Here is a 14,336-nt window from a genome sequence, read left to right as displayed (position 1 = left end):
GTCTGGTTATAACTGAATTTAAAAAAATAGTTTCAGGTTTTTTTAGTTGTGAGCACAGAGCGCAATAGTTTGTTACCAGTCAAGTAAAAGTAGACACGCGGCTTTTCATCCAAATATTTTTTCCAAAGCATTCGAGACCTCTCTTCATTGTGTTAATCAAGTCTGTCTCAATAGTTCCAGTCTTTTAAAGTAGGTGTATGTTTCTAAAGGACAAGCATATGCTTTAATCTTGTCTTTAAGCAGTTATTGTTTTGCCCTTTAAATGGTACTGCAAATTGCTGCAGTATTGAAGAAAGGGAAATACTGATAGTTTTTTTGCTGTTTGTTCAGTTTTGGATCCATACTGGTACTTCGTAGTGCTTTGAGTGCCTCATGTTGATGACGATGGTGCCATGATGCTCTGGGTTGGTGGTTTTTGTTTGATGGGTTTTGTTTCGTTTGTTTATTTCAGTTTATGAGAACAGTTATTGTCCCATGCTGTAAGCTGATTTCAAGCATCTGGTCAGGTTATTTCATTCAGCTGTCCAGTATCTCTTTCTGGATGTAACTATATGTAAATATTGTAGTATATTTAAGCTTGAACCATGATTGGGGCCACAATCTTAGATGTTTTACAATTACAAAAATAAACCAGTGCTCTTATCAAAGAGAGACAGAAGAGAAGTGCTTACCTGTAAATAATTTGAACTTCTCAGAGGCACCAGGAAAAATTCAACCCTGAAATCACTCATTTATGTTCCTTAACATTTTAACATAATATTGGAGGTGGTGTCAAATTTACAACAAATACTCACCTGGATAGTGATTCCATCTGGAAAATTAATTTGACCCTTTTTCATTTCTGGGTGATGGTACATCCAGATCTTCCTGTCATAGCAGATGCAGAGTCGCTAATGCCTGCATGATGTAGAAAAGAATAATTTGGTGTATTTATTGAGAGTCCTGAAAGTAATCTGGACCCTTTTTTAAAATAGATTCCAGATGTATCAAGAACAGAATAACTGCATGTGTTTATATAAATTAATTGCAGAATCTGATAAATTTACTTGCTAATAGAATGTTACCTTATTTGTTCATGTAGAAGTCAAGTTTTCCCATTAGTACAGGTGACAAAATGTAACATAAAAAAAGACATAGAGTGTCTTTCTTACAGCATTATACAATCCAAGGGAACAGAAGTTTCACACAGCCTGTTTCTTCTTCTTTAATCCTGGTTTCTTTTTCTTCGACCTTAACAGTGCAGCTCTGGAATTCGATTAGGAGAGGAAGGAATCTTTCTTGCTGGTGTCTTTATAGTGTGGCATACTAAACTTTTGCTTTTGCCTCTCCTTGCCGTTAAGTAGCTCTTGTATGAGTGGAAGACAAGCTGGATAGTCTTAACTCATTTGAGCTTTTTTTGTTTTGTTAACAATACTGAAATAATAATTATTTCACTTTTTAACTTTGGGCTTATATGGAAGTTTACATATAGTATACATGCAGGTGGGTATTGCATACATTTATATAGGTATATGTGGTTTTATGCTTTAACTCTAGAATTTCAAAACTGTTAGAACTGCTTTGAATGAGAAATGAATGATGGGAAATTGGAGAGGTGGTTTTTTTCTTAGTTTATTTAATAGCCAAGACAGCATACTAACTTCTATTTCTTTGTTTTTTTATTACTTAAAGGCTATCAGAATTCTGGCGTTTTCCGCTCAGTAATAAGATGGCTACGTGAATGTGGGGTTAGAAAATAAGTCTTAATTTGAGGCAGCCTTTAAGAAAGATGCAAGAGTAATTAATATAATGTAAAAACAGATGTGTTCTTACACTGGTGATCCTAATTTTAGGTGAAATCTTAGCTTAGAGAGTCAATTCAGATCCTTCATACACATTAATAAAAGAACTGAATGATGCAACATGTTTCTTCTGCTGCCCCGATAAGGATGAAGCCAAAGATCCTCAGCTCCTTTAGACCACTTGTATCTAGGGCAATTAGTGACCTCTGTAAACTAAAGGAATAAAGCGGGGAGAGAATCTCCCCCTGCCCCCACTAACGAGTGAAGCAGTTTGCAATTCCAGTAGATCATGGGAGCTGTTCACACAGCTGTTCTCCCTTCCCAAATCCCAGCCAGCAGACTTCATTACATTTACTTTGGCCGCAGCTGCTCCTGCAGTCCTGCCTCTGGACAAAAAAAGCCTGTTGAAAAATAATATGTATATGTATATATAGTTTTCTGTGCCAAATGCAAAAAATAATATGTATCTAATAAAAGTGCAGATAGTTTATGTACTTATGTATCTGTAATGTGCATCTGGCCTTCCAAGAAGATCACACTTCTGCATTCAAGGAATTGCTCCTCAAGTGAGCCATTTGGTGAAGAAAGCAAGTTATAGTTAGTGTAACTAGCTTCATCAGGAATTTTGTAAACGCACATCAACAAAAAACAAATGGCTCTCTCCAGGCTTGAGTAACAGCTGTTTAATCTATGATTTATATTTCTGGTCTGTTTTCTGGTTTTTGTTTTCTGAGTTTAGGCTTTTGTTGACGTGCTCCTGCAGCTGGTAGGGTCGTAGGCAGCTTCTCTTCTATCTTGTATTCCTTAGGCAAGTAGTTCTGCAGAATTTCCACGAGAGGCAAGTCTCTGAGCACAGGACTTCTGACACAAAAGTTCAATTTAAGTAAATTTTATATATTTCTGAAGTTGGTTCTTTTTCACCCAGGTGTGGATCTCCTGTAGGTTTTCCAACACCTTTGTGGTGATGTGGGCATGCTGAACTGGAGATAACACTCTCATTGGCCATGGAGCTTGTCTTTCAGCTGCTATAGGTAGTCTGTAGGCTAGTCAAGGTGTTGTGGCAAAGGCAGCACTGAACTTTGAAAGTGAGGAGGGGTAGACCAGAAGGTAGTAGTTGGGAGACCTAGAGTTGTAACAGTTTGGGAATAAACAAACTTAAAAGTAGTGTCTTGTCCATCTGTTCTTCTGCCCAGCTGCATTTGTGCACTGTTCATGCCAAATTTTCATTAACTACCTTTTTTTTTTTTATTACAGCTTGCTGGAATTTTGACTATTGTTTCCCCAAATGTTTGGTTGTGTAATTAATGTCGTTTAATGGTGGAGGATTGTTTGTTGTTGAACTAAGCTGATGCCTGTATCTGGCAAATCCATTTTCTCAGTTCTGCAAACAGGGTTCTTGATTGTTTATTATTTGTATTTCATCTTGATTTTTCACTGGCACAATTACTATCTCTAATATCCTCTATTTGGTTACTTACCAACTGTCTAAACTACTGGCTTGAAACAGTGTCTTTTTCCTCTTAGGTCCAGTGTAATTTCAGACTTAAAGGCTGACTCTGCTGCTGCCTAGTTTCATTTTCACTCACCTTGCATTTAACAATAAATAAACAGAACATGTTATCATACATATTATCTATATTTAACTTCCTCAAATGCATGCGTAATAATGACCTTAAATGTTTTATAGAGGTAGCCATATTCACATTAAAGATATATACAGGATTAATAATTTATGCACTCTGAACAACAGCAATTGATGCTTGAAATTATTTTACCTTCCCCAAGAACTTGTACCATGCTCTTTTTTTTCCTGGTGGTGAAGTTGAGTTAAACAATTTCTCTTAATATGCTTTGAAAGAGAACATGTCATTTTGCTGCAATTAGTTGTGTGCTTGCTCTGTGTCTTTATTACCAATATGAATATCCAGGTTTGATGCAGTGCAGTTGTTTCATTGTTCTTTCCCAGACTTTTGATTTATTGCTAAATTATTAAAGAGGCATGAATAATTTGGGTTTTGTTTGCAGCTCTTGAGCTAATAATAATCTAATAAGGATCATATCAGCCAAGAGATACTTAGAAGAATGCCAGGGAAGAACTTGACATCTCAGAAACTTTGCTTTGAATAGTGGTTGCTGTTTGCCAGTGGAATAGCTTAGTTTACCTTCACTGAAAGAGCACTTGCTTTCCACTGAGCTGTCTTGGGTTTGTGCTCTAATTCCTCTTTCCATTTCAAAAAGTCAGTCTCAGTGACTCTTTTCAAATTGTAGTGTTTTGAAAATATTAGATTGTACCTATAAGATATAGCTCAATGCTTTAGTGCAATATAATTGGGGAAATACTAAACGACACTGACCTCATTTCCTTTAGAACAATGAAAATTAATAGTTTCACGTTTTATTAGGCTGATATTCCAGATGTAGTGTACATTTAATTAAGTGTAGTTTCCTTTTGGTTATGGTATGTGTATCTGCTTTTTGTCGCAAATTCTTTCTAGTTTTACAGTTTTCCACATGTTTTCTTTCACCATTTATGATTTTTTCAAAGCAGAGCTATAAGGATTTAAATCACTTTAGCATGCAGCAAAACAGTTCACATTCAAACAATAAACGCCATTTTAAAAAGCCTTTAGATCTTCTGTCACTTCATAAATATAAATGTATAAAAACATTATGCAGTTGTAGTGCCCACCTGCTAATTAAATGCAGATTTCCTCAAACTTGTTTTAAAATCCGCTTATTTGTTTCAACTCTGTCTCTGTTCAGAATACATATGGCCCTTGTGAAACTAATTATGCTTATGGAGCAGCTGTTAAATTTAGTGCAACTAATTTTATCCAATATTTTACATTTTAATTGATTACCTGTGAAGAAATTAGCAAATTAACACTTATTGTGCAGTAACTGAATGGGCTTTTATGGATACTTTCAATTTTTACAAGTAGACTAAGTGTTGATGGAATAAAGACATTTCTTAGGATTTTAGATAGGAAAGTTATTGGTGAGCCTTGATTATCTGATGTGAGAATTTAGGGAGACTGAGTGATTCCAAGCATCTGTGTGTTCTGTAACTTAGACATGAAAAGCAGATTGGAAAGTAATAGCTTTTCACAGAATTTTGGTAACATATGGGCTTATCTGGATCTAAGAACTCTTTGAAGATCTTTGAACTTGACTAAATGACTTAACCTTTGGCATGGTGGGTGGGTGTTTTGTGTGCATTGATTTGGGGGAAGGGGGTGTGCATGCTGGCAGTCTACAGCTTGTTTTTTTTTTTCCCCCTCCAGTAGTTCTATAACTTGAACACTTTAGGACGTGCTTTAATATGAGTAATTAGGATTGGTTTTACTTTTCAACAGTGATAAAATAGAAAAATCTTTATTCTATTGCTTCATCTGTGGACATTTGTTCTTTTTTACCGATGAATTTTTGGGACAGATGACTTCTTGTAGCTCCATTTCATGAACTTACATCTATTTCCCATTCTGTATGTATCACAGGATATTTTAATAGTAATTCATAGTAATGTACAGGTGAATTCATTCATGCTGCAAGTGAAAACAGAGGAGCAAATTTAGTATACTTTAATTCTCAGTTTATTAAATCATCTTCCACTGTCCAGAGCCTATTTTGATTTTAATATAGGCTTTATGGAAGTTTGCATAAAGTGTTCTTAAAACTAATATTTTAGGATTTTGGGCTTACAGGCAAAGAAAAAAGACAACTATCCTATTAATATGGTACTGTACTGTAAATTTAAGTTCTGTGACAATAAGTGCAGCTTTTCCAAGTGCTTAAGCCAGGCTCTGTGAAGGTGCTGGTAATGGCCCAGAGGTCTGAGCTTGGCCTTTGGTCATCTGCTGCTACAGAGAGGCTCTACCCTATGCACCCAGCCTGAGTTGCACTGAATACTGAATGCATTTTAGGCGATATGAAGCATCATTTTTCTTGTTGGTGATGATCTCAATTTTTTATTTACCTCTAGCCTTAGTGTACTAGGGAAAGGTGGGAACTGCTTTCCCTGAAGTTGTCAAAGCATGATTTCTGATGTTTCATTGTTCAAATTCTGCAGTTGCCACAGAAAAGTGGATGTTAGGGATTAAGTGTTACCTCTTTAAAAGGAAGAGAAGGGGAAGAAACAGCATAGAAATTACAGAAAGCTATTTGGATTGCAAAGTCAGAGTTTTGAAGCTTAGAACACTCCAGAATCACTTTAAATAGCGTCTTAATTCTATCCTGATGTCTGCAGAATATTATCTGTTCATACAGTCACTTACTGTTAGGTGGTGGTTTTCAACAAGATCAAGTTAAGCGGAGAATTGTGGCTTCTTCTTTGAATAGTCCTCTTGTCACCTGGTTCATTGAAGCTTGTGCTTGGTGTTGCAGAATGAGTCTTGAATTGCATTAACAGGTGGGTTTAATTAGCCTGGGATGTAATAGAGGTTGGAGTTTCCCTCAGAACTGAAGGAAATTAGGCAGGGTTTAGATACTGAGGTCTTAGAACAGTTGTAAGAGGGAGAATTTAAGTGACAGCTTGTTTAGGGAGTGCTTACCATTAAATAAAATCCCTTAAAGAATAGTAGCCTATATACAAACACAGCAGAGCCTTTTGCATTCTTTTTGAGAAACTGTGCTTTTCCTTCTTTTTATTTTTTATATGTTTTTGTATCATTTCCTTGCTTTTCTAAACACATGTTTCTGGCCTCTCAGTATATTCTATTGCATAGGTTTTACTTCCTTTTTTGCTATGAATCTAATCTGTTAAACTTCATTTAAGTTTTCAAAACTTTACTGAATCAATAGTTTCATTTTTGATCTCATGTTTAAATTGCTTGTCTTCTCTTTCTTCTTCCGGATTGCATCTTACACCTTTTAAAATCTAAAGAGAGTTTCTTTTCTCTGGTTATTCTTTGGGTTAGTCCCTTCCTGCCTGTCTATTGGCAAAACCCATTACCTTTTTATTTTCTAAAGTGTTTTGCAATTCCCACTTGTCTCTGTGAGACTTGCCCTACAGAGTCCCTGTACATTTCAGTGCTTGGACATTTTCATGACCTAAAGAGATATGGTTTCATGCGTTCTAGAAGTGATGCAGTATTTGCTTAGTGTATAATTGTGGCTTTTGCTTCAATTGTAGCTAACCATCATTGCCTGTACAACAACTTCATGGGAATGGAGAGCTTTAAGGGTGCACACACACTAGGAGAAATCCAGAAGATTGTGGTCTGACCTGCTTAAGATCAGCAGTTCTTACATGGTTTATTTGTCACTTCCTGTTAATTCCAGTTCCATTTTAGTATTGGAGGCAGAACTTACCATGTAAGGTGAAATTGTTCCAGAGAATTATACTGCAAAGTTTGGTTTTTTTGTCATCTTGTGTCTGTTATCTTAAAGTATTTAGTCTCTGTGCTTCCTTTGTTCCATCAAAATGTGGGAAAACTTCATAATGTGTCCTAACTCATTCAAAGCTGTTCCTTACCTATTTAACAAATACATATTTTAAAATTTTCGTGCTGCTTCTTGTGTCAGAAGTCCTCAAGTTTTTTTTTCCTTTCAGATTAGCAGAAGATTTACACAGTTGAGATTCAGTTTAAATTTGTTAATAAAGCTGTGTGTTGTGGTTGTCTGGTGGGTTTTCTACTAATTTTCCGGTACTATGACTTTTGATAGATCATGAATGAGATGTTAATACAAGATAAGCTTTTGCAAAAATATTCATTGCTGTACAGCATTGGAAACACAGTGGTTACCCCAGTTTAGAAACAGATTAACAGAATCTAAGTTTCAGCAGCAGTCAGGAATTGAAGGGAGCATTAATGTTAGACTATTCTTTTTTCCACCAACTCAGTTTCTGTTATTCACTTCTCTTCATGACTGGGGTTAGTATGTCTTTATTTCTGGAGTTGTGTTGCTTTATCTGTGCTTTATGAATGCGGCTTATAATAAGTGCAATGAGCTTAGGAGGCAGTTTTATTTGGAAAGGCTGTAGCTCTGCAGCATTAAGGGGAAATAATGAAAAATTAAATCTCTGCAAAGAACTTTGTACAATAATGGAAAACCCAGGAAAACTCATCTTTGGATGAGGTGAGGCTATGTCTCTTTAGACCCCTCACTGGTCAGTGTGGCTAGTGTTTACCTGGTGCTATGTCAAGAGGCTGCAGTAGGATGTGCTTCTCTGTCCCTTAGTGCTCCTGTCTTGGCCACTCTGTCCTGTACTGTGCAAATAAACCCTATGTATAGCTTAGCAGAGCAAATGGATAGAAGAGACTCTGCAAGTTGAGTCAGGTGCAGCAGAATACACTAGATCCACTCTGCAACTCTTTTTCTGCACTGTTCTCTCTGTAGATCCCCTAAAACCCAGCACTTCCATGAGTTTGGGTTACCCTGGGGATCTGCCCAGGGAGGCAGCTGGACTTCACACCCCAACTGCCCCGAAGACCACTCTGTGTGTGCAAACTTGTTATCTGAGATAACAAGTCTGACCAAACTGAGGCTGTCTCTCCATGAAGCCTGTCCTGGATTGTCTGCGTCTGTGCTCTGGGCCGATCTACAGCCCAGATCGACTGCTCTGGTAGTTGAAGGATTGACTGAACTAATGTGTCCTGCAGCGATGGCTTCTGTGGAGTAGAACTGAACATTTTTGTAAAGATCTTCACTGTAATACCCCGTTGATAGTCATCTGCCTGTCTCACCTGCGTGACTGGGACAAGGCTGTATTGCCTATTTTCTGTAATTGTATAACCCAAAGGATAAACACTGATTAGGGATCACTTATGGCTAATGAATTTTATGGATACAAAAGCTTGCAAAAGAAAGAGCAGTAACAGTTTCTGCGAGGAAATGTTTATCAGTTTGTCAAATCTGTTGTAAATACATTATTACCAATTTGACGTGACAAGTCTCCATTTAATTTTTCAAAGCTATTTTTCTGTATGTAAATTATACCAACCATTTGTTCCACTTACACATATGAACAAACAGAAATCTAGGGTTTAAGCATCCAGCTAATCTGAACTGAATTTGCTGTTATTTGCACCTGTGAAAGGTAGGTGTGAAATCAAGTTCCGATTTGAGCTTGAAACTAAGCTCCCTAGCAGTAAATATCTTAGATTCTTCAGTTATTTATGCTTGAATGGCTACACCCTTAACTAAGGAAAGGCCTTGCATCGTATTACTAGAGAGGTTTTTGTTGTTGTTTTTTGTTGGTGGGTTGTTTTTTTTGGGGGGGTGGTGGTGGTTTTGGGTTTTTCTTTGGTGGGGGGTGTTTTGGTGTTTGTTTTTTTTTTGTTTGGGAGGGGTTTTTTTTGTTTTTTTTTTTTTTACTGTTTCTGACTTTGTGTCTTACCTGCAGAGTTCTCAGAAATCATGCTTACCTTTGAACAGTGAATGTCTGTAGGGCAGTGGTCTGTAAATCTGTGTCTGTCTTATCATGACGCTTATAAAAAAAATCTTTGTGCCAACCAAATATCCAGAATATCTAATATCCAGAATATTCTTTAGGTCAAAACTTTCTATACCTGAGGACTAGAGAATGAATGGATGGGTTTTACTTTGTGATGACATAATAAAATCCATTTTGAGAGAGAATATGTTCTATAGTGCATAATTCGGCACTTAAGTGGTAATTTTATCTATTGTATTAGTGCTGATAGTCTGACCAATAATAGGAAAGATCATGTGTCACTGATGCTGTCTGCTGAATGAAGTATAAAATTGAGGTTCTGACCCCTAGCACTAGTCCGAAAAGCTAAATGGCAAGAATAGGTATGTTAACCCCTGGACAAATTCCAGGCTCAATAACACCAGTCTTCATAAATGTAATTTATGGCTTCATCTGGATGTAGTATTTTCTTTTGCCTATTCTGTTGTCGAGTTTTATTAAACAGTTGTTGCTTTTTAAATTGAGTGATCTCCTGTACATGATTTTGCTCTTACAGACCTTTGTAGTTTTGCACTCCTGAGGTGCTAAATACATTTTTTTGTACTGTTTTCAAAAAATGTTCTTCCTGCCCTCCCCTTTCTCAGTACTGAATGAAACTTTTCAGTGAGGTGCCATCAGAACTTTGGTGAAGATGTAGGCTGTAACAGAAACTAATGTAAACTTGAACTGCTGTTTTCCTAAATACTTCTGATCTATAGCTACTTATGTATCATAGAAAAGATGTATTGATCCATGATAAATTATGAATTAAAATTTAGAAAACCATCTAAAGGAAATTAAGGAATAATTAAGAGTTTTTTTGAATGCATGTAGAAACTAATATTGTAATACTTGACCTTTTTTTCATTCAAATCGTCAGTAACAACATACCGTTATTACAGAGAAATGGATAACTTGATGGACAACCGAGTATCCTATAGTTGTGTAGGAACTTATAAACAAGAACCCCGAATAGACGCACAAATCCTTGTACCTGCATGCAGATTCTTGAATTACTTGGCCTATTTATAGGTTTTCTGCAAAGTGTGTTTCAAATCTGAATTTGATATTAATGTGTGTGCAAGTGTCAGCTCTGCTAGTTAAATATAGGGGTTTAGATATGTCATTTCTGGGTTTTGTTGTTTTTTTTTTGTTTGTTTGTTTTTTTATTTTTGTTGGAACATCGTGATAAGTAGTGATGTATTTAATGTGTAAATGCAAGCACTTAGTAACATCTGTAAATTCTTTGATTATTTTCCAAACTAAATTCATCAGAACTTAAGAATTTAAAGGTTAATGTTCAAGAAAAAAATTTCTTCCTTTTCTTCTCCAATAGCTCCAAAGATTACTTTGGTAATACCAAATTACTTTGTTAATGGGTGAATACTACATAGTGTGGTCTAATTTGTTTTGCATTCTTCCTTCAGAGTAGAAGCAATGCTTTCTCTTTCTCTTTTCTTTTGATAAATTGGCAGGTTTTTGTTAAAAGTATTAAATTACTAAATGATTTGAAAATGTGTTTAAAAAGTTGGACTATATTACAAATCTAACATACAGTGACAGTGAAAAATGTATGACTGCTAAATTTTAATACTATGGATTTTGTGTAGATCACGATCAAGACCTCGCCAACGTTCTTATAGTCGAAGTAGTGAAAGATCCAGTCATAGGAGAACTCATAGCGGGTCTCGTGAAAGAGAGCGGCGTAAAGGCAGAGAGAAAGAAAAAATAAAAGAGAAGGGCAGAGGAAAAGAAAAAGAGATATGTGGCGCGAAGCATGGGTAAGTGAAATGACAAACAATGTAACTATAATAAAAACAGGGAATCAATTTGCTTTATAGAACATGATATATAAACTAGTGGAAATTACTTAAAATCTTTAAATAGTGTGATTCTTAGTACTTTAAAATTCTGGAACGTAAGAACATTTTAAACTAAATGATAGTATAATTTACAATTCTTTTTTTCCCTTCATTTCAGGTATGCTAAATAGCTTTCATCAGCTGATTAATATAACTATTTTTACAATACTTAATAACCAAATTTAAGGAAAAAAAATGTGGAGTATTAGAAAGTATGAAGACTATTTCCTACGAAAAGGTGGATTTTGCTGTTCACACTCCCATTGTCAGAAGTTTCTGTTGGGCTTACTTTGTGGCCCAAAGTGCAGTTTAGTAGAAGCATTTGCTATGGGTGAATGATGGGCTGCCTTTCAAAACCTGTGTCAACCTAGTTTCTGCTTGAAATTACTTGGATTGTTGATCTTGTTTTTACAGATTTTAGAAAAAGCAATTTATGTAATTACCTCTGTTATATGCATCTTGACCTTCTGCAGCCTTTACTCTGTTTCTTTTGCCTGTTTGTGATTGGTATGAAAAATGAAGACACTGGAGTGTCACTTCATGAACTTCCCTCTGATGCATTCCCACTGAAACTCGTAAGTGGGAATTTCTAGAGTAGCATCCTCCACCCATGTTCATGGAGGTACCTTAACAATTGTTATTGTCTAACCCTTGTTTTATGGCTTGACAATATTATTCAGTCTCTCAGATATTGTGATATCTGCCTGTTATAGATATATAGATATCTACCTCTCCATGATTGTAGCGTTGTTTATGTAAATAGTGAAGATTAGCTATTTGCATGTTTTTTTTTTTCTTATTTGCGGTACATTACTTAGACTTCTGAGTGGCGTCTTCCACTAATTTTCATAGAATTGTGGAATGGTTTGGGTTGGGACCTTAAATGTTGTCTAGTTCCAAGCCCCCTGCTAGAGGAAGGGATGCCTTCCACTAGACCAGGTTGCTCCAAGCCCTCCCTGTTCAACCTGACATTGAACACTGCCAGGAGTGGGGCAGCCACAACTTTCCTGTGCCAGTGCCTCACCACTCTCACAGTGAATAGTTTTTCCTAATATTTAATCTAAATTTACCTTCTTTCAGTTTAAAGCCATTTCCCTTAGTTTAAAGCCATTTCCCTTAGTTTAAAGCCATATCCCCTTTTGGGGGGATACTTTCCTCATTTTACTAAACCATGTGAGGCATTTGTCTCCACTTGTGGATTTTTTCAGCAGTCAGTAGTATTCAGTGTGAGCAGAACACCTGAGATGGCTGTAGTACAGCTGATTAGTACAAGCAAGATGCATTTAACCCATTTCCCTGCAGTTCAAATAGTGGTGGACTTGGCAGTGTTAGGTTTATGGTTGGACTTGATCTTAAAGGTCTTTTCCAACCTAAATGATTCCACAGTTCTGTGTTTTGTTACTTCAGAAAACTTGAGGAGAAGCCTGAATGTTCCAGCCAAAATTGCTTTTTTATACTGAAATAGAAAAGCAGGGAAAGGATCCTGAGCACCCAATGTGGGGTGTGGGAGAGGTTTTCTGGAATTTTTGTAGAAGCACATCTTAAATCACATTGGAGTATGTAGCAGTGCTCTATTAGCATATTGCCTGACCTACTGTTCTTTTAGAACAAGGATCGATATGAGATAGCTGTAGAAAGAGCAGAGAAGTGCCCAGAATTTTTTATTTTTTGGAAGCAAGCAATTTATCTTTATATTCTGATACCTTACAAAACTACTTATGCTAAATTTGAAAACAAAATGCCTTGTTTGGGTCATTTCCAAGGTAATTAGGACAAAGAGTACAAATGGATAGTAGAAACATTTTATGACATCAGCGCATTTTCCTCTGAGCCCAGGTACTGATGGCTAGGCTTTGTACAGGGATTTCTTCAATCATTATTAGACTACAAAATGAAATGTACCTAGGATGGTGCTAATATAATCTGTGCTTCATAAACTTTTTTGAGGGGGGACAGTGTGTTTTTTCAGTTTAATCAAATAGTGATCAAAGTTATGTCTGTGCAGAGAATGTGGATCTGAGAAACTTTTCCCATTTACAGTTTGTCATTCTGAAGACTGAGACTGTGTCAGCATCGTTTGTTAAGAGGCTTTGCGAAACAACATACTTGAATGCACAGGGAAGACAGAGATCTTTGATGCAGTTGCTGTTTGCCATTACTGCGCAATTTGTCTATGGAATATTCTGTTATAGACCCCAGTGAGAGTGAATTGGGAACCTGCAGTTTTCCTTAAATGCATGTAGGAGCAAAAAGAGTTAGTGTAATTTCTCTTTGCCTTGTGTGTGCTTCAGGAAAATGAGGCTGAGTAGGGTGTCTTACCGTTGTGTTTTTGTATGAGGCTTCCTCAAGCCTCCCAAGCTCTCAGTTTTCTTCCTCTGTGTCGTTGATTTATGTATGTATTTTCTTTTGAGGTGAGAAGTATGGGAAAGAAAAGATCTCCTTGGCCAAGGAAGCTCACTGTCCTTAAGTTATAAATGTGTAGGAAGTGAAATGGTACAACACAAACTGTTTGAACCTTTTGGGTGTGTAAGTACGTTGGCTTCTGGCATGTTTTTGTTTTCTGCAGCAGCAGGGAGATTCAGTGTTTGTTCAGTCCTGACGCTCATTTCTGAGGAAAGCACCAAGTCAGAATTTTTTGTTCTCTAGTAACTGTAGGGCATTTTATAGTTGTCTGTGGTCACCAGAGAGTAAGCTGGTTTCCTGACAGTTTTTGAGGGTATATGTTATAATTTGGGATTTTTGTCTTGTAGTGGTGTCAGATGTCCTTTTGGGGGTATGGTTAGAATTAATAACTCTTATTATAGCTTGCCTCTGCAGCTGAGTGTCCTAGCACATTCTGCAGCTGATGCCGGTTTACTGCCTTGGCTGGAACTTCACTGCTCATCCAATTGACTTAATGCTGGTGTAGACCAGGAAGCTCTATTGGCTCTGTCAGCTGTCTTCATCCGAGAGACAGTAAACAGATAGGTGATGCATCCTCAAAATATGTTGTGGCTTGTTTTTGGGGCTTTTTTTTGTTGTTGTTTTGTTTTGGGTTGTTTATGCATTTGGGGGGGGGGGCAGTGTTTTGGCATGTTTTTTTTGTTTGTTTATTTTTTTTTGTAAGTTGGATCCAGTTTGGACAGGAAACAACTAAGTATTTTCTTTTTCTTCCTGGCATATTCTGCTCTAACACAATGATGGTTCTGTTTTTATAACTTGTCGCTCACTTTTTTTTTTTCTCTGAAGTGAAGAAGATACTCTAAATGGACACAAAAAATGATTGTCAGGTGTGCATTT

The 14,336-nt window shown here is 36.6% G+C and overlaps 1 protein-coding gene across 5 annotated transcripts in view; it reads left to right on the top strand.

Annotated features, from left to right (window-relative positions):
* The window catches only part of RSRC1 (arginine and serine rich coiled-coil 1), a 169,679-nt gene that overhangs the window by 23,723 nt on the left and 131,620 nt on the right, over positions 1–14,336 (top strand). For 4 of the 5 annotated variants that reach the window (XM_061452650.1, XM_061452652.1, XM_061452651.1 and 1 more), the window contains one exon: positions 10,806–10,976. The exons of the other annotated variant lie outside the window; for it this stretch is intronic. In XM_061452650.1, coding sequence (XP_061308634.1) covers positions 10,806–10,976 — 171 coding nt within the window. The remainder of the gene's footprint in view (positions 1–10,805; positions 10,977–14,336) is intronic. 5 annotated transcript variants of the gene reach the window in all.

The sequence above is a fragment of the Pezoporus flaviventris genome, unplaced genomic scaffold (genome assembly GCF_033815535.1).
Source record: "Pezoporus flaviventris isolate CSIRO_AGI_PZ_B2104156 unplaced genomic scaffold, CSIRO_AGI_Pfla_v1 ptg000013l, whole genome shotgun sequence".
Lineage (NCBI taxonomy): Eukaryota > Metazoa > Chordata > Aves > Psittaciformes > Psittacidae > Pezoporus > Pezoporus flaviventris.
This window is presented reverse-complemented; position numbering and strand designations above follow the sequence as displayed.